General features: G+C 41.0%; 2 protein-coding genes across 2 annotated transcripts in view; both read left to right on the forward strand.

The window, feature by feature from the left end:
- The first annotated feature begins 808 nt into the window (after nucleotides 1-808).
- Nucleotides 809-19337, forward strand: gfpt2 (glutamine-fructose-6-phosphate transaminase 2). The gene is made up of 19 exons (XM_031857723.1): nucleotides 809-893; nucleotides 1741-1848; nucleotides 4924-5031; nucleotides 5155-5280; nucleotides 5690-5748; nucleotides 7310-7441; nucleotides 8896-8957; nucleotides 10759-10835; nucleotides 12776-12875; nucleotides 13442-13605; nucleotides 14451-14546; nucleotides 14781-14878; nucleotides 15008-15128; nucleotides 15331-15488; nucleotides 15582-15696; nucleotides 15939-16066; nucleotides 16380-16547; nucleotides 16643-16804; nucleotides 18163-19337. The coding sequence occupies exons 1-19, from the start codon at nucleotides 887-889 to the stop codon at nucleotides 18205-18207; spliced, it is 2034 nt and encodes a 677-aa protein (XP_031713583.1). The 5' UTR covers nucleotides 809-886; the 3' UTR covers nucleotides 18208-19337.
- A 741-nt stretch (nucleotides 19338-20078) lies between these two features.
- Nucleotides 20079-21039, forward strand: part of mapk9 (mitogen-activated protein kinase 9) — a 13866-nt gene continuing 12905 nt past the window's right edge. The window contains exon 1 of the mRNA XM_031857725.1: nucleotides 20079-20321. The gene's annotated coding sequence lies outside the window, so the exon portion shown is untranslated. The remainder of the gene's footprint in view (nucleotides 20322-21039) is intronic.

Here is a 21039-nt window from a genome sequence, read left to right on the forward strand (position 1 = left end):
AGTAGAAATATGAAGCATTTGTAAATTGTTCTTTAACACAGAGATCACATCATGACCACACCGATACCAATGCAGAGTAACTGGCTTCTGCATCCAAAGGTTCCTTGGAGTACATTAAAGGACAATAGGTTTCACACGAACATAATTGCTACATTGATTTTCAAAAATATGTGATGTGCAAATGTACAGAGCAGCAGGTCTTCAACAGAGTTTAATAACTGGACGTACAATAACATCTTCATGCATAGTAGGACACAAGATAATTATTTTCCACATTGTTATGATACTTGTTTCCTCTCGTGTGGTTCTTCATTCACAGCTTTCAGGGTTGGGCGGAGAGAAGTCTGGGCCAAGCCTTGAAGAAAGAAACTAGAAACCATCGTGCGATGGGATCAGCCAAGATGCCACATTGGTCCATGGGCGTAAAGTCGGGGGGCCAACTTTGTCCCCCATTACTTACGGGGCCCTTGGCTCACACACAGACTTACAAGGTGAAAACAATACCGGCATCGCTGTTGCGGCTGGTAGTGACTGGCAATTGAAACAAAAGATTTCAGCTAACACATGTCAAGCTAACAGATGTGAAAGTTGAAGCATATGCATATATATCCTCAATGAAGCAGGACAAACTCTGTAATACTGCTGACGTCAACAGGCAGGTCGCCAATTAATAGAGTTTAAAGGGGTTTATCAATCTGTGGCAGGCGAAATAGCGACGATGCTGATAGGGCAGGGGAGGCGGGGCGGGGCCACTGCCTCTCCAGGAAACATAATTTAGATGAATAGTGGGCGTGTGCAGTCATTGTGGATTCAACAGAGCAGAGGCATCACTCCAAGTCCTTGTCTCTCAGAAAAGGGGTCCTGCAGCGAAGGCAAAGCTTGAGTCATGTGTGGTAAGTTTGCTTTATATCGAGTAAATGTGTTTCGAAACTTGTTGGAGGGAATTTCAATTGATTTACGCACGGAAATTGCCTTCACGGGTTCCCCCGCCGTGCCCAGCGCTTAGACACCGATTCCGTGCGCGTGATGATAAAAGTTATCATATCATACATTTGTTCTCGTGAAGTTGTCCCGAGCATGTGATAGTCATGCTGAAGATATGAGTTCTGAACTGAAACAGTCGGATAGACGGCTCTGTTTTCCGATCCGTGTGGATTCTTGAGACGCATTACGCGCAGCTGCGACGTGTCAGTGTTTCCACTCACGAACGTTGACAGGCAAGTCGTACTTTAACATGATTAAATGAAATCCGTTGTCTCCATTATTATTATATATGTCGTGACGCGCATCCTAAGCGCCACCTAAGATGAAGCACCAGTTAGCCTCACGTGTAACACTCTCGAGCGGGGACGTTTACAGCCGAAAGTCAATCTTTAACTGCACTTCGCACTCTCTCGGTGTCTGCAGGAGCCTGCCTACCTGGCTGCTCCAACACTGAGAGCAATGTGCGTCCGTCAATGCTCGGCTGTGTGCTTGCGAGAGGACAGCTTCCCGGAAAATGCCTACGCACATACACATACAAAAAAGTAGTTTTAATTGAATGAAGATGCAAGAGCTTGACCGAAGATGCAAGAGCTTGACCGACGCATGTTATTAAATGTAATGAGAAGCCATTTCTGCTCTCACATACAGCCTTTTGTGCGTTCTTGTCCTTCCCAGACATATTAAGGTGAAGATTATGCAGACTTTAAAAAAAATAGCAGTTTTGTTTCTCTCTCTCTCTCTCTCCCTTTCTAAAAGGGATCTTTGCCTACCTGAATTACCGAGTGCCTCGCACCAGAAAGGAGATATTTGAGACGCTGGTGAAGGGTCTGCTGAGACTGGAGTACAGAGGGTACGATTCAGCAGGTAAGACACTCGGCCTCACAGCTTTGCCACACCCCACACACACACACCTACACACACACACAAACACACACACACGTATGCACAAAAGCTCACAGTACTTCTTGGCAGCACCTGTGTGTCACGTCCTTTAACAAATTAAATCTGGGTTGTATTTGTCAGCAGTCAAATCATTAAGAAAGACAATCTGCCAGAAATGTAGACGATTTGGAGTTGAATCAGTATGATATTACACATGTTACCTGACAGTCAGCAAAATTGTACCTTGTTGGACTGGAATGAATGAAATGAAGCAAAACTGATAGAACAGCCAGAACCCACCAATGGCTTGCATTAAGTACAATTAATTTGCCATTGTTCACGTTGTATAATGAAAGAGTGTCAGTTTATTGCTTCATTTCATTGATCCACTTGTGCTAATAATGTAAATTCTTGAAGTCGGAAATGGAGGCAGATTTTAGGAGAGCTAAATTAAATAAATAAACAAATGAACATAATATATAACTGTCTGCCACTTTCCCATGACTGATTGTAAATAAACTCGGCATTGGGCTGGAACACTGAATTATCTGTATGTAATGATTCATTATATCATCAATTCAAATGAATGTTTCAGGCTGTAGTGTTGAGTCTGACTGTAGAAAGAGGTGATTTACATTGAACTTTGACTTTATTGCTGGCTCTGTTGTCACGCCAGCTATCCGACATAAGATCCTTCAAGTCTATTTACTTTTCTCACTTTTAACTATTCTGCATAGAATAAAATAAATGAATAAATAAAACTCTTTTTGCAGGATAATCATTTTTAAATGACATGCTATTCATTTTAAATGACTATATAGCATGAATCGTGTTGTGCGTTGACACAGGCATTTGGGGACAAATACTGAGGTCATAGAACCAGCAGATCTAATATTTCTCTCATAAAGTTATTGCACAACTTAATTTTGCTTTTCATGTGTGCAGTGTCTCTGTGTAGCCTACACTGAATCCATAGCACGTCATTTAAAAAGGGCAATAATAATGGTTAGTACTCAGTAATATATGACAGATGAGTCTGAAATAGAGTTTTTAGAAGGAAGGAGCTGATTGGCTGGCCTGGAATCCATATTGCCAGGATGCCAAAGGACAGCAGACGCAGGTAGAAACCATCAAATTTCTTAAAAGTTAAACAATTTGAAAGGTGACAGTAGGTTTTATATGTTATTGCTATACAATTAGGGCTGGGCGGCATGACCAAAAATGCATATCACGGTATTTTGTAAGACTCTGGCGGTTTCACGGTATATCACGGTATTTTTTTTCCGTGTTAAAGCATTAATTAATTAACGCCAAAAAGAAACGGCAGGCCAGCGAGCGGTGAACAGCTGTTTGTGTGGCATGTCTTCTGTTCAGTCACTTCCTGTTTTCTTCACATTTATTTATCCATCTATCCATCTATCTATCTATCTATCTATCTCAGAACAGTGAAGAAAACGTCGCCAATGGAATTTAAAGAAGAAGCCGCTACATGTACATTTATAACAAATACCACACATATTACGGTAATCAGCGTTGCATATGTGTCTGACCTAAATACCTTTTATTGTTCAGTCTTTGTTAGCAGACTGTTAGCGAGCTTTACCCAGCATGCAGTTCGGCGGAGAAATTTTATAAATGTACAATTATTAGTGCTACAAATTGTTTATCTGTCACACACTATTGAGTCATGGTGTTTTGCCCTGTTAAAGAGCATTAGTTGTGGGTTGTTAATTGTTGTTATAAAGTAAACCATGACTAGGGTTCGCTCTCATTACAGGTAAGACAACTAGCTCCGTCTGTAGCACTCCTGGCTGCGAACAATATATTTTGCTGCCTGTTGAAGAGCAACAGAAGTTGTTTCGGCTGTGCACCGGTATGATGGTATATAAAAAAATTCATATCATACGGGAAATTGAAACCTGTATACAGGTTGAACCGGTATACCGCCCAGCCCTATATGCATTGTAATACAGACCCGTGTTGTTAGCAGCTTACACATGAGTACCCTGTAGGAGGCTGTCGTATTAAAGAAAGGCTCGTGATCAGAGTTAGATACCCCTATGTTTATTGTGGGATGGCAAGTGATGACGTAATGTACTCAAAAGTGCGAACAGTAAATAAACTTGAAGGATCTTATGTCAGATAGCTTACAGGCGTAAGAGACATGACAACAGAGCCAGCAATAACGTCAAAGTTCAATGTCAACTCTTTCTACAGTCAGACTCGACACATGACTCTACACTACAGCCTGAAACATTCACACAAATAGTTTAAGAAGACGTCATTTAAATACAGGAATTGATGATATAAGTGTTCGACCCCCAAGGCCAAATTTATTCACGATCAGTCGTGGGAAAGTGGCAGAAATATGACTTGATAACAGTTATATATTACGTTCACTATTTAGGCTATTTGTTTATTTATTTAATTCAGCTCTCCTAAAGTCGATCGCTGTAGTCGACGCGTTTGAAAACGCGCAACTTTTACTTTGAGGGCGAGCTGCCTCTGTTTCCGACTCTCAACTCCCTTGACTCAATTTTCATTATTAGCGTTTGTTAATCGAATGAGCTGAGGTTTTGGTACGCAGAATTGCATTGCCTGTTATTATTCAATGCGACAATAACACAGGCCAACCTTTACGGCGTTTAGGCAGCATCGGCTTCCGACCAACGCACTCGCACGTATCAGAATATTTGCATTAATACCACAAGTAGACCAATGACATTAGGCAATACCAATAAACTGACGGTTTTTCATTAAAATATTTCAAACACACACTTTGTGTTTGTAAATCTGATTTGAGTAAGATGAAGCCACACAATTAAGATGTCCTTTAATGACACTATGTCCTACTTGCGCACATTCAAAGACACACCCACAACAAATGGTACCTCAACAGGTTAAATCCTTTGTCACTACTCATAACCTATTCATCTGCATTCTTTCACGATGAAGTTGCATTCAACCTCTCGTCACTGATGTATTTAGAAGGTTTTGAATCTGTGCGCTTTCTTGCTCCAAAAGTATCTATCTCATTCCCCTCCTGTCTGTTTGCAGGCATCGCTGTGGATGGTCCTAAGAAGACGGCCACTGATAACAACAACGACAGCGTCTGCATAATCAAGACGAAGGGGAAGGTCAAGGCTCTGGATGAAGAGCTTTACAGTGGGTTCATGCAGGGTCATATTGTCTTTGTCAACATGCTTTCTAATGTTTGAATTTTGGTGACTGTTCACGTTCATGTCAGTAAAGTGATTGGTGTCGTTTCTTCTTTTTTTGCTTGTTCAGAGAAAGACTCACTGGACCTGGATGAGGAGCTGTACACACACTTTGGCATCGCTCACACTCGCTGGGCCACACACGGAGAGCCCAGCCCTGTCAACAGCCACCCTCATCGCTCCGACAAGGAAAACGGTAACATGTGCTCACATACACAGTACAGTGTACAGTATGAATTCATTTAACACCCGTGGTTAACCAACTGTAAATCTATGCAAAACATGCTGTTGAAATATCTACATTAATGGCGGTTTTAGGCTTTCAGTGAAACACAGGAGTCATTCGATAATCAGGAAAAACAGGAGAACTCTGATCTTGTTTCGCTGTGACTCTTTGAAGATCTTGTTTTGAATGACTTCATTATCACCCAGCCTGTCTCAGCAGATCATTAAATTAAACCATCAAGATACCTTAATACAACATACCTTCTGCTCTAGCCAAATATACACCCACCTCTTTGTCAATAGTGCGCCATCTTCATAGTCGTGTCAACAATAGTGTAATGCTGTAATCGTTCACTCTCACTGACGTTTTCTTTTCTCAGAGTTTGTCGTCATCCACAATGGTATCATCACCAACTACAAAGAGCTGAAGGCATACCTGGTAAGTAAACTCGTCGTCAGGAATTTCTTTTGTACACACAACTGAGTTTCAATTCCATTCAGTGCCTTCTCAGACCCGCCCTGTGTCTTTCTGCTCAAAGGAAAGCAGCTCCGTCACTGTATTTTTGAAAAGCACAACATCCCTCAAATGAACCATGAAGACTAATATGGCACAGTTTGCCATGTTGTTCTGTTTACAGGTTAGGCACATTTGTGGCTGCATCGTTTGATTTGTTTGTTCAGCTGGGTTTGTAAAAGTTACTCTGTCTGCTGCTTATGCAACCACTGCAAGCATCGTTTTTCAAATAAGTTAATTTCATAAAATAAATACACTGAAAACATTATATAAGACTTTTCTTTTGTTTATAAATCCCTTCAGCTGTCAGCACGAGAGCTCTCTATTGAGGCAACATTATTCAGTATTACTCATTAACTAAGGAGTGACTTGCTGCCGCATTGTACTTGGGCAAAAGTCAAACCTGACTGGTAAGTACATACGATGCATAGAAGAAGCATTGATAAAACAAATAAAGAATTTCACTCAAAACGTTAAGTGGCATTACTTAATCGGCCCATGCAACTTTAGTGTGTAATTGAATCACTTTAGAAAATAAAGCATTGGAGATCTTGCCTGGTCCACCGTTTGTATCTACACACAGAGTAGGTCCTCTTCACGGAGTCCGCTGTGTTGCACTGCCATGTTTCTACAGTAGCCCAGAACGGACAAGCTAAAAAGCTAGGGCCATTCATGTATTTCGCGTAAGCCACTGTAGTTCTCCTAAAGGCTGGACACCCGGGAGAAGTTTCAGTTACTTGCAATCTGCAACCTCTCCACTAGAGGTGGCCAAATCCCACACAATGGACCTTTTAAGTAGCTAGTTGTTGACGCACAACATTGATGTGAGACAACGTCACAAGTGTGACTCTGAGTACAAATGTAAGCAATTTGACTCCAGTTTTTTTGCATCTCTTAATGTACTCACACAGAAATAGTAATAACAGCTAGAGACAAGGACAACAAAGCTGAACAGATAAATGTAAAGAAGAGGCAGAACTTCTATATAGTGAAAAAAATAACCAAAACAAATACCACAGCAATATGAATACAAATCTTTGCTGTAGCTATCAGCCACGACAGCAACGCTGGTATTTCTTTTCCCTTTTTTGAGTCTGTGTGCGAGTCATGCCTGTTGTACAGGAACTACAAGAGCGGTGGGGTGTGTAGATCTTTCTGTCAGTGGACAGATTTTATCACCGCATCGGACTCATAACTCTGCAACACCTGTTGATGTTGTGAAAGGTGTAATCCCAATCGCAAGATGGTCTCTTGTTTAAATAGAGTTTCAATCAGCGACATGCAGAATGAAAAACTAGAGGCTTTTACCTTTGTTTAGTGATATTTATATTATGTTATGTTATAGCTATATATTGTAAAAAGTGAACAGAATTAAAATGTATAGATGGTATTCATGAAAGACCTGCTGCAGTCTGATCTTGCAGGATGACTGACAGTTTCTGCTCAGGTTGTTTGTTTGTTTTCATATACACTGTACCTTCCTCAGATCAACAAAGGATACGAGTTTGAGTCAGAGACGGACACAGAGGTGATACCGAAACTAACCAAATATGTTTACGACAACCGAGAGAATGACATCACCTTCTCCACCCTGGTAGAGAGGGTTATTAAGCAGCTGGTGAGTAGCTCACACACAGCAACACGTAACTTACAACACTGACTGCTACCACAATAACACCGCTTATCCCCTGCTAACTGATAGCATTTGCATGCTAATCTTTGTTTTGTTGTAATATTACAAGATATTTGCTTCTAGTTCTTTCTTCTGCCAGTGAGCAGTAATGTAATCTAAGTAAGTTATTTTACTCAAGTATTTTGACATACTTTACTTGAGTATTATCATGTTATGCCACTTTATAATTCTAATCCACTACATTGCATTGTACTTTTCAATCCCAAACATGTACATAAGATATGCTAATATGATGTGATGTAATACTATACTACTAATCTAATCTCTAAAATATCTCACATTGGCTCCACATTGGCAAACTTCAAAGTTAACATGCTCTTTCATGTATTCATCAGTGATAAAAACAAAACAATGTGATATTTTATAATAATATAACACTGTAAAGGAGCCGCTTTACTTTTGATATTTAGAGTTCACTTTTACTTCTACTTAAATAACACTTTTAATATAGGACTTGTACATGGAGTATTCTGAGACCGTGCTATTTCTACTATCATTCTATCATTCATTCTACTATCATATCAAAGGATCTCAGTACTTCTTCCACCACTGCCAGTGAGACGCATCACAGCATCTTGGTTTTTTTTACTTCAGCTCTACTTTAAGAGATGGACATTTTTATAACCAGCTTCCTGGTATGAAGAATAAAATCCTGTAGCTTAGTGCCATTAAATATCTCATTAATCATTCACTGACACTTACGTGCTCATTTTAAAATGTGTGCTTGCATTTCCTTTCCATTAAAACAATGTACACCGTCTCTATAGTAACCGCCCGAACAGCATCACAAGTGACATCATCAGTCGCAGACACAGATTTTTGTCGGGTGAGATGGGTCAAGCCTCTCTGCTTCATTGTGACTTTCATGCGTCACACTTTTTTTTTTTTTTTTTGGGAGTGGGTTCTCTCTCCTTGGAAGAACAGAGGAGGCACGAGCAGCCATTTTGGATTCGTAGTAATGGGAACCAGATAACAGCGTCACAACGAGAACGCCCTCCCCTCGTCTCCCTTTTCTCAACACCACACAAACATACTCCAAGCTAGTTCTGCCTCTAACCACCGCAGGCAGCATTGCAGTGAGTGCTTTCGAGACACAGCTGATGTTGTACAATAGAGGTCTTATTTCTCTTAACCCGCCCCTCCCACTGTCTGTCACTACTTATCACAACTGCCAAACCCCACAGGGCCAGAAGAGACGTCTGTTTGTGTCCCGAAAATGTTTCTCTTAAAGGTTACATGCTTTCCCGGAATACACAACAAACTTTGCCTTCAAGTTTTCATTTTTATATTATATTATATCTCCTCAGTGTACTTCCATGTTTATGCATTTCAGTCTTTCATCAAGCCAATGTAAACTCAGTATTTCCGTTCTGTCTCAGGAGGGGGCCTTCGCTCTGGTGTTTAAAAGCCGTCATTTCCCTTCAGAGGCTGTGTCCACCAGGTTAGTACCACACACACACACACACACACACACACTCTACACTCTACACTGACATTTCTGACATGTGAGTAGTGAGCCAGACTCATTAGAGATGAGTCATCCCTGTTATTACATGAATGAAGCAATCCCAGATATGATTCAAGGAGACTTTATTCAGTCATCGTGGCTTATCTTAGATAGCATCTATTACACGTGGCATGTTATGACTGTTATGGAACAGCCATAACGTATGATGATGGAAACTAGAGATGTTTTCTGTGTGAATGTGTGGAAAATCCCAAACGCCTGCATGTGTCGGTGCTGTGTGCATCTTAAGACTCAGGCAGAGGTTGAATTCAGGTTCCTCCTCTTCCTCCTGGGCCTCTGAGCTGCTGCCTCTACGACGGCCTCTCTGTGACTCATTAACAAATGCCCCTGCCAGAAACTTGAAAGACTCACGGTTAATCACTTCACATCATTTTATTTTTTACTCGCACCTTTCCTGGTTCGGTTGAGCCGTTATGGATCAGGGGAGAGGAAGATTGCTGCAGCACGGGAGTGAGAGAAGGAAACAGGCGGAGGGCAAATGGGCAACAAAGTGAGGAGAGATAAGTGGGCTGTTACTTATGGTGGATGCCAACATCTGCTGCAGCCAACATCTGCTGCAGCCAACATCTGCTGCAGGAAACTGTAGCATCTCATCTGTCTATTGTGTGCTTGTAGCTTCTGGAGAAAAGATTCTGATATCCGTATATTGCACAGCTTTGGCTTTCTCAATGCATTTTTTGGGGTTGTTGAATAGTTAGCATTGTTTCCCAGAATGGAGGGATGAGGGGATATTTGTAATTATGAAGTGATGCTCGTCTCTACCCGCTCTTTGTTGCCAAGGTTCAACCTCCCGGCAGGACTTTTACTCTTTTCTTCTCAGATTCGCATTCTTTAACTTTCTCTCAATCCATTGTTCTTCCTTTCTCTTTTTTTTCTGCCCCTTTGTCTTTGTCTTACTTACTCCTTAATTTTCTTCTGTCCCTTGGCGTCCCCCCTTCCCGTCTCTCCCGCAGGGTAAGTATTGTATTGGATAGCGACCACATGTTTCTGTTTGCAGGCGTTCCCTTTCCAAGCCCCACGCCCCTTAAAACAACAAGTGATATTACATCAGCGTAGCCGAGCCCCAGAGAAGGGCGAACGGAGAGAAAAGAGAGCTCAAGACAGAGAAAGACAAGACATAAAGAGAGGCCCTTTGGACGTGGTTTCTCAAGAGTTGCTGTCATAATGACTAACTCATAATAATTATTGGCCATGAAGTGGTTTTCTTTCCATGTACTGTTTGCACTGTGGTCACTAGATTATTGTGAAAAGGTTTCATCTATTTCAAGTTCGTCTCCTCAAAACCCTCCTCCCTCACCTTTCTACATCTAGATGTGGTTGCACCTTTTCTGCCTCCACTGCCAATAGGGGAAGACCACATGGAATTAGTAGCCAATGAGGAAGCAGAGACTCGGTCCAGGAACTGTGAGCAAATCCTACAGGGATGTAGACGAATTGAGGATCTGTTTACTTGTCTGATGTTCAAGATTAGAACGTTTAGAAGCGACCTGGAATAAAGTGGATGTCTGAGCCTCTGCACAGGGACAAACCCAACCTCAGGATTAAAAGGATGAAAAACTAATCTTACAAAGATTGAGTTTGAGATGGTACAGGGAAGAAAAAAAACTGTACAAAGCTCCACATGAGAGTGTATGTAAATTACATTGTGTGTCTACTACAAAGCCTAATCCTCTCTCCGTCTTCCTCCCGGCCTGCTTCATACTTGTCCTGGCAGGAGAGGAAGTCCATTGCTCATTGGTGTGCGAAGCGAGCAAGAGCTGACGACTGACATCCCCATCCAGTACAACAGTGGTGAGCCCTGTTCCTATCTCTGTCTGCCATTATCTGCTTACACTGCACCCTAAATCTCTGCACGCTCACAGACGGACACTATGTAGGTACACGCATTCACAGCAGCAGAGAGTTTTAATTCATCAGCATATAGTCAATTTACCATCCATCACCACTTTTACACACATCTTAAAAGGATAAGGCAGGCAAAGACCCAAACCAACAATGCCTTAGTCCATCTCTCAACACGGTCTGACTCTCAGCCCCAAGCATTCTTACTGAAGTTGTGAATCTTGAAATTGGGTTGTGAATATATACTTTCATTTAAAAAAAAAAAAAAAAGACTTAACCTTTTCCTAAAACAGCTGGATACTGTAGTTTTGAGCAAACTCAAACAGGAGTAAATATTTGTTTGTGACTATTTCCAGCCAGCCGGGTGGTGTATGTGGGATCGACCCAAAATAAATTACACTGCCCGTCTTTATCTTAATGAAGGGACATGTCACCGAGTGCAACAGTGTGGCTCATTGATCCGTTTTTAATAGTTTTGTGGAAGCAATGGAGCTTTACGGCACTGATGAATACGACTCATGCCTTCAGTTGTACTTGTTAGGAGGATAAATTCATTGTTGGTTTTAGTCTTTTCATTGAAATGGCAACACTTTCTGTGACGCCCATGTCTATAATGCATTATGAACATACTTTATAGCACTGTATAATAGCAGTGCTAAGCATAAATATTCATAATGTTGTAACAATAATCATAACATATTATAGAGAATGTTATAATGCCTTATAAAGGTAAAGTAACATAATGCTTCACAGTAGCTGGTCACTCGCTTACATTTTTTTATTGCATACACTTTTTTTCATAGTGTATTTTAATTTCCGTATTGTATATTGTTAGTTAATCTAAGTGGTCCTTGTTTGTATCAGAAAGATATGCAGAAAGTAAGCATAAACAGTAGCCTTCAAACATGTATCCTATCAAGTGAGCATCTTCTATCTTTACTTTCTCCCTGGATAACAGTGTAATAATTACCGAACTCTTCCTCTTCCTCAGATGTACTGTAACAAATCTCACATAGTGAGGCTCCTGGCTGACTGTAGAAGAAGTACAAGATGTTTTTTCGAACTCTGTTATGCATTGTGCAATAATTCTGCTGAAAACCTTTCTTCGAAAGCCATTTCCCTAAAATGTTGCCAGGGGTTTCTTTGTGTATTTTCAGAGTGCAGTGGTCTTTTGGAAATTATTCTGGGGAGTGGATAAAGAATGTGGTTCTCACTCCTAGAGTTCCCCGCAATAGAGACAGCATTTCTCTTTCAATGTTTCATATACGCTTGTTACCAAAAGCCTCTGCTGGTAGGATCTTTCATTGTGAGCAACAACTTGGTTGTTTTGCAATTGCTTTTTCGTCTACTTGTACACTGCCTTATCTGTACACTTAGAATATATGGTTCTTTACTAATGGTTCAAGTGGGACCAGTCCAAAGCTCAAGGCAGAGTTAGATGGTTTGGAGTCAGTGGGGTCATACAGCGTGTGTTGATTTAGTGGTTGAAAACAATCCTTTCAATTCTCTTTGGCCTTTTCTTTTCATATTGTTTTATTTCATGACTGATATCTCTTCAATATATATAAATCTTCTTGTTTAAACAATATATACAATACTAGAATTACCAAATAAGATCATGGTCTTGCTGACATCCCAGAGAACATTTAGTTTACTGGAGAGTAATAGCAGATGTCTTATTTCTATTGGCATGTATAGTAATAAAGAACACATTGGATCACAAATACCATTCACTGATGCCTCCACATGACAACTCATCTCACAGCAGCAGTGACCTGACTCTATCTGGGAGTTTAAAAGAAGAATTCAATTGATGAGCACATCTTGATTGTTTTAGTCATTCAAAGTCACGGTGTGACCTCTGACCCTTGACCTCTGACTTCTTCCAGTCCAGGAGAAGAACAGCCATAATCGTCCCGACTGCCCCACCGGCATCAACTCTGTGGGGGATGGCAGGCCTGTGGAGTATTACTTTGCCTCTGATGCCAGGTGAGATGCCAATTGTCTGTGGAGTGTGTCGAATAATTCGATTCTTATTTGTCATGTTATTAATGTCACTGTCTCTCTCTACCATACCTATCAAGTGTGAGAAAAGAAAGAAGTTCAGTGACCTATTACCTCAGTAAACATTAGTTTATGTCCTCAATCACTAGTTTCTAGTCTTGTTCATTCCAACATGATGTTCATTTAGTCAATTATGAGTAAAATAGACCATAAAGCAGAGTATGCTTTAGGGTGGGTTACATTGTGATTGACAGGTCACTACCACATCATTGTCTGTTTTTTGTCTTATAGAACTTTAACCCTTTCACAGTATGTTTTCAGTTCATGAAAGTTAACAGTAACCTTTTTGGGAGCCTAAAAATGTCTTATTCAGCATTTGGTTGTACTTGGCTCCCCCCTCTTGTGTCACTTGTGGTTGCTAAAAAGAAAACAAGACGGCAACAAACAAAATGCCAAACTCAAGGCTTCAAAACCCTAGTATACAAACAAATGGGTGATGTCACGGTGACTAAGTCCACTACTTATATCCAATCTACGGTCTCTACCCACAGTGCCATCATTGAGCACACCAACAAGGTGCTGTACCTGGAGGATAATGACATGGCAGTGGTGATCGACGGGGAACTCTCCATCCGCAGGGTGAAACGGCAGGATGGTGAGGTTCCAGTGAGGGCAATCCAGACCCTTCAGATGGAGCTGCAACAGATCATGAAAGGTCAGATAATGGTCAAAAAGATAACTTTGTCTGCTGGTGGATATGAGGACAATAAATTGCTTTTATTTCATATTATTTTAGACAAGTAGTTTAGCTTAAAGGGGAATTGTTTAAACGTGCAAGAGATCAGAGGTTCTGAAGAACACTAAGAGCACAGCTTCCAACAGATCTTACTGATGAATAAAACATTGTACTTTCAGGTCAGACTCTATTTTGGTGAATGCAAAATGTTCTCACTGGTTTCTGTTTCCTTGAACAATGAATGCATGCAACATGGTACCGGGAAACAGACCCAACACAACAGTGGTACACATGGAGTTTAGTTAAAGAAAGAATATCTCCAATTTCAATTATACCAAAGAAACAAGGTCACAGATGGAGGTGTGCACCTCATCATCGTTACCTAGTCTAAACAATACAATGCCTGTCTCCAGCCTCGACGAGAAACTGAGACACAACATCGTATAACGTTTCTGATTAGAAACATGGTGGGACTTCTCCACTTGCTGACAAATTTAAGGAAAAGGACAGGGTCAGTCCGCCACAACACTGCAGAAACACATATACTTCATGTTTTATTCTTAAAGGTATTTTTCCGCCACTCGTAATGAATACGCTGAGAACATTAATGCAGAGCTACAGATCGAGTCTAGTGTGTAGACTTGCTCGCCATCTGCTGGCTGAAAGTGAAAACAAAATACAGCTGTCAGTTTTTCAGCCTCTTTCAACACAAGACTCCACACACTTCTGTCTTCTGTCTCTTGGGGACATTCTGCATGTCCTCATATGTCATGAGGAGTACCGACCATATAGTCTGATGCACAAATATGCTCCTCTCTTTGCAGGTAACTTTGATGCCTTCATGCAGAAGGAGATCTTTGAGCAGCCGGAGTCGGTCGTCAACACCATGAGGGGACGTATTTGTTTTGACTCAAACACAGGTGACTGGCGATCTTGATACCTGCCCTGCCTTCAATGTACATAAAGATATGTAGGGCACCTGAAAAGGTACACGATCCCTTGTACCAATATTAGCAGGGACTAGGCAGGATCTGCAGTTTCTTGCTGAGTCCTTCTTATTATTTGTCTAATTTGAATGAAGAAGAAATCAGAGACTAATATTTATTTGCCCTCATTTAAATGCACACTAATGTAACTACCATCTATTTCCTCAGTGATTCTCGGTGGGCTGAAGGACCACCTGAAGGAAATCAAACGATGCAGACGGCTAATTGTGATTGGCTGCGGCACTAGCTTCCACGCTGCAGTGGCTGTGAGTAGAGCTATCAAAAACTAGGATACGCATGATGATCATCATTCTGTGAGACGGTAGTAAAATTACAGTTAAAAAAAACAAAGTAATTGTTTGTATAATCGCTGCTTTTGTTTCCTTAATTTTCAGACGAGGCAGGTCCTCGAGGAGCTGACGGAGCTGTCTGTCATGGTGGAGCTGGCAAGCGACTTCCTGGACCGCAACACGCCTGTTTTTAGAGACGACGTTTGCTTCTTCATCAGTCAGTCAGGTGAAAACAAAACACAAAAAAAACTCATATTATTGGCTTCTGAGGTCACTGTTGTAGCTTTACTGGATTTTTATTTTTCAAAAACATGGTCCTGTGTGAAGTCTGTATCATCATCCTTTTTGTGTTTTACCTCCAGCAGTGGCCTTATTGTGCTGTAATTCTGCATTGTAAGCATATTATATCATTCCCTCTGCTTCCTCAGGAGAGACGGCAGACACCTTAATGGCGCTACGCTACTGCAAGGGTCAAGGTGCTCTGACAGTTGGTATAACCAACACTGTGGGCAGCTCCATTTGTAGAGAAACAGACTGCGGAGTCCACGTCAATGCTGGCCCTGAGATCGGAGTGGCTAGCACTAAGGTATGGTGTATAAGATCTGTTTCACAATCTGGCATCAGCAATATGTAAAATCGACATGTTTTATACGAGTGTTTCATTGTGAATGTGATCCAGGCCTACACCAGTCAGTTTGTGGCCCTCACCATGTTTGGCCTCATGATGAGCGAGGACAGGCTCTCCCTACAGCCGAGAAGAATGGAGATCATCGAAGGCTTCAAAGTGCTACCCGGTCAGTCAGAAAAACACCAGTAAATCAGAAATGCAAAGCCTTCGTGGTCTCAACAAGAGCCACAGTATCTTTAAATGCAGACTGACAGATGCTAAACTATGTTTGACCAACACTGACAAATGAAGCTGTACAACAAAATGCTTTATCTTTTGTTGAAATGGATGTGCACTCAAATTCTCTCTGTTACCAAAATAGCTCCATCTCCACACCACTAAATAGTCTATACTATGCTACTCTCTTAGAGCTGATAAAGAAGGTGTTGGCCCTGGATAAAAAGATCAAAGCTATCGCTGATGAACTCTATGAACAGAAGTCTCTGCTGGTCATGGGCCGAGGTTTCCACTACGCCACCTGCCTTGAGGGGGCGCTGGTGAGTTGAGAACGCCACAGTAATCTGTCAAAAAACTGCAATTCACTTCTCCTAGAATAACATGAAATATGTAGACAAAGTGCATGCATCAGATGACAAAACAGAGTTTGAATGTCGGTAGTGCTGTATGTGTCCTCCTTATACAACCGTAGAATGGTACATTTGTCTTCATAAGGTCGTATTACACAAATTGCTTCCTTATCTATGCTCTCTACTGAAACCAAAACAAAACATTTTAAACAAAAAAATGGTGTCATGTTGTCATCCAGGATAATGTTCTGAGCTAGTTTTTATTCTTTTCACTCCAATGCAGAAAATCAAGGAGATCACCTACATGCACTCCGAGGGCATCCTGGCCGGGGAGCTGAAGCACGGTCCTCTGGCACTCATAGACAAAGACATGCCGGTCATCATGATCATCATGAAAGACGCCTGCTACACCAAGTGCCAGAATGCTCTGCAACAAGTCACTGCCAGATCGGTAAGTCCTGGAAAAACCTGCAGGCACTGAAACACACACCTGGACACTTTCACAATTGACTGATGTTCTTGCTCGCGACTCTCTCTCTCCATCAGGGTCGGCCCATCATCCTTTGTTGCCAGGATGACCCTGAGATCAGTCAGATGGCCTACCACACCATCGAGCTGCCGCAGACTGTGGACTGTCTGCAGGGAATCCTCACTGTCATCCCCCTGCAGCTCCTGTCCTTCCACTTGGCCGTCCTGCGAGGATATGACGTAAGTAATCGACACCATTTTCCACTCTGTACAAATTCTCACTGTACATGAAAAACAGTCAAAGTATTTTTGTTTTGAGTCGTAAAGTATTGTCTTTTATCAACCAAACATTTTGTCTGCTAATTTTGATCAGCGATCTGAGCCCCAGAAATGAGGGAGATCATACAAATATTGTCATTATCATGAGATATTGAAAGGTAGCTATTCCTGGTTAGGAATATGACATTTAAATGCATATTTATTCAAAAACATTGTGTGCTTGTATAATTAGCTTTTGCTATCTATTAGCCTATGAATTTGATATTGTTGCATATTAGTTTTAATGATATGCTAAGTCTGAAGTTCAGATACATGCAATGTTCTCAACATTTATGTTTTTAATTTAACGGTGATTATGAATATCAAAGTATAATTTTAGCATGTCAATGGAATGTAATTTGCATGCAGCACAAGACTCTGGGAGGCTATTTATTGCTTGCAGTTAATTAATTCTTTACATACTGTACAGTGGATGCACAGACCAGATTACAAAGCAGGATTGTGCTGCCCACCGGCTGCTAACAGCTAATGTAACTAGGTCTTCTCCAACATAGATTGGTTGTTCACTATGTAGCATTATCAGGAGAATTTTCTATCCACCGCCAGACGACAGAATGTTGAGCCTTGATCCCTGGTACCTACAAAACCTAGAAAAACAAAAACTGCCACATTTTCTTTAATTTAGCATTATGAAAATAAGTTAGCTGAGGCGTTTGCAAACTTACGTTGCCAGATCTCGTGAGGGTATGTTGCTGAGACAGAAAAAGGTCTCTGACAAAGTACATTTTCTCTGGATTTGTCTGTCTGAAAAATGTCAATTTAGTGTTGGAATGTTCAGAAAATATGTTCCTTTTGGAAAATAGATTCAATATTTACTTGAATGACTGGTTTGAAGGAATCGGTCATGAGCTGTGTTCACCCTAACTTCTCCCATTGGAGTTAATAGACCGGAGACTGTATATAAGAAGTGGAAATAGTCGTCGTGACGTCAGTCATTGGTTTGTGGACTGCTGTTTTGAAGCCTCTAGTTTGGCGTTTTGTCCGTCAGCACCTTGGTGAACGGAAGTGATATGATGTCCTTGAATAGCTAACACAGTTATGACATGTGTAATCAGTGACTTTTCTTATCTTAAAGACAAGCACTGGTCAGTGACTCAGATTTCAAAGTGTTTTTAACATTTGTTATCCACCTTTTCTAGCTTGTTAATTTGTGTTTGTTTCAGTGTAAAAGAGAAGCGTATGCTTCGTAGATGACAAACAGCAAATGCACTTTATGCTCCAGATTATTTGTTCTAACGAACTGCTTTCTCTTTTTGCAGGTTGACTTTCCCAGAAACTTGGCCAAATCTGTGACCGTGGAATAATTACAGTAGGCAAAGCACAACAGAGGAGAAAGGAGGCTCATAGATTTTGTGTGTGTGTGTGTGTGTGTGCGCGCGTGTCGAGATTGAGGTGAAGTAGGGCACTTTGTGTGTGTGTGCGGGGATGAGGGTGTGAGTGAGAGAAACTGACTGATGAAAGAGTGAGGTATACTGAACAATGACTTTGGAAAAAAAAAAAAAGGAGAAATGTGAAGTCCAAATCCGACCAATTAATGCACTGCTGAGGATGTGCCAGTGCCATTGAGGCTTTCTCAGAACAATCTATGAAACGATATTCACACATCCAAAGCAACCAACACGCTGTGCCTTTTTCTTTTCTCGAGATGAGCCAAAAAAAACATTACGAGAGACTTAGCAGAGAGGCATTCATATGGTGTATTGAAGTGTTTACAGTTGTGCAATAAGGGGACCAAATGTGTATTATGTATGCACACAATCATGAGCGAGGTGATTTGTTCTCTTTCTGTTTTGATGGTTGTATTATGTCCACTGGGGGCGTCTTACCTCTCTTTGAATAATGGGAAATGTAGGAATCAAACTCTTTTATTTTAGAGAGTTCTCTAAATTATGAAAATCTCTTTTTTTTTATATATATTTTGCTGCACATTTATGCCATCACTGTTCCTGGTGAGCCAATAGCCCATAACTTCATTACTTTTAGCAGTTACCAGAGGGAAATTCCTCGATCTGACTTTCACATTATTACTTGATTCACTTGATGTTTCTGCTCCATTTTACTGTTCTTTCATTTTAATTTAAATATATTGTAATGCTATTCTGTTTAACAGAATTCCAGTTTCCAAAGACAGTTGATGGTAGAACATGGACCTTTGTTTCCTGACTTTCCTTATACTTATTCTTGTCATCGGTTGGAGCTTTTCCTGACACAAACATGATAATATTCATAAATATTTAAAGAATACCTTGACTTTCAATAACACTTGTTTTGTATGGGTTTATAATAATAATAATACTATTCTGTATTTATCGGATTTTTATTTTATAAGGGCTTAGAAGGGTTTTAATAATATCTTTAAATATGATTGTATTTTATACTGTGTTTTATAGACATACGGTATAATCAATAAATAGATAAAGGCATGTTAATCAAAGTGCTGCTGTTGTTCTTCTTTTCTCCTTACTTGGCAGTGTTTGTTGTGGTAAGTAATATCAAATGTTGATGCTGTATTGGTAAGACAGGCGGATGATGGCTGCAGGTATAGTTCTTATTCATTCATTTATGTAACTCATTGGTAGGAGCCTGCATGACCACTCATTCAGTCTAATCCCAGTTTACTCCGGAGTACTTCCATTTTATTCAGATTTTTACTTAAAATTCTTCTGACAGCTAAAGTTACTTTGAAAAATCAGATTTTGCAGCTTATTTTACATCTTACTATCATATAAATTCTGAGGCATACAATGAGGCAAATAGTTGAAATTAATTAGATAGATAGATACTTTATTCATCCCGCAAGGGGATAGGTAGAAAAATGCACAGTATATACTGAAAATAACAGTAAAAAGTATGAAATGCACAATATATACAATGAAATATAATGTGAATTAACTAACTAACCAGTAGTGCAAATACTAACCAAACCAGCTCCACTTCTACGAGCTATGAAATATGATTCAGCCTTCAAGTTAATATGTAATTAATAATAACCTAATATTGAGCTGTAGGCTATGACGTATGCTTACTCCAGAAAATGATCTGATTACTTATTCTACTACGGATCCTTAAACCAATATTTGAATCTAGAATAACATCCAGAGCATCCTGAAAAGTTTTTCCACAGTCTTTCACGGAGAGGGGGGAAAAAAAAAAAAAAAAGTTTGCGCCCACGTAAACTATGCGCGATGACGTCACCCGCATGCTCGCGCTGTGCTTGTTGTGGCGTTCCCTTCCTCCGCATTCGTCCCTCCGTGCTGTCGCCGGAGTTCGCCAGGAACTGGAGGAAGGTTTTATCCGTCGTGACAGCTCGTTCTCCTCAACTTTCCCAAGTCCAGGTTGTGCCTGAAAGACGGAGAAGAGTATCGTGTCTGTGTCTTCGATGCATGGGAGTGCCCTGCGAGCGGAGAAGGGAGAGAAGGTAGGTCTCGCTGCTGCCGCCGCCGCCGCCTCCTCCGCCGTGTCCGTTAGTCCGTCAGAGCTTTCAGTTCAGCCCCCGGACCGACTACCGCATTGCTTCCGACACAAGAGAAGCAGACGGTCAGTGTGTAGGCCTCGGCAACTTTACAACCGCCCAAACGCGACGTGAATTTAACCGGCGTGTATGTTCGTGTGACTTCGGCAGTGTGAACGTCTCATTTCTGACTGTGTGCCGGCGGTGCTGCGGCCGCGGTGTGTCATACACGGGTGACTTCATACCTTTTTGTGTGTGTGTGTGTATTTTAAAGTAGGCATGCTGCGTGTGGAAATGTATGAAATTCTCAGTTTTAGGCTGTATTACAACATAAGGTCGTCAGTGTACTTATCTAGACCTGCTGATGTCACTAACGTCACATTAGCCAGATGAATGACATGTCTGTAGCTCGAGTATACTCAAAACAGGTATAGATGTGAGGAACGCTAGTGCTGTTTTATTTGGCATGGCATGTAAGAGGCAAGTTTCAGCTCGTCAACACATCAGGTGCCATGTGTACATGGAGCTAATCTGTCATATCTAAAATCTGAAGCATGTACGAGCATTGGGTTGGGTTGTTTTAGCCCACAGTGAGATTGTAGTACATATATACACACAGTATAATACACATTTAAAAGGATAACAAGATTGTCGAGCAACAGGTGTTGGCCTACTGCCCCCCCCC

The sequence above is a fragment of the Anarrhichthys ocellatus genome, unplaced genomic scaffold (assembly GCF_004355925.1).
Source record: "Anarrhichthys ocellatus isolate YVR2014 unplaced genomic scaffold, GSC_Weel_1.0 scaffold19, whole genome shotgun sequence".
In the NCBI taxonomy this organism is placed as follows: domain Eukaryota; kingdom Metazoa; phylum Chordata; class Actinopteri; order Perciformes; family Anarhichadidae; genus Anarrhichthys; species Anarrhichthys ocellatus.

Bases quoted from the DNA above. Each gene is read 5' to 3' on its own strand.
- gfpt2 (XM_031857723.1), top strand. The intron at 7,442-8,895 runs GTGAGTAGCTCA...GTTCTGTCTCAG, and splicing joins AGAGGGTTATTAAGCAGCTG to GAGGGGGCCTTCGCTCTGGT. The intron at 14,879-15,007 runs GTGAGTAGAGCT...CTTAATTTTCAG, and splicing joins GCTTCCACGCTGCAGTGGCT to ACGAGGCAGGTCCTCGAGGA.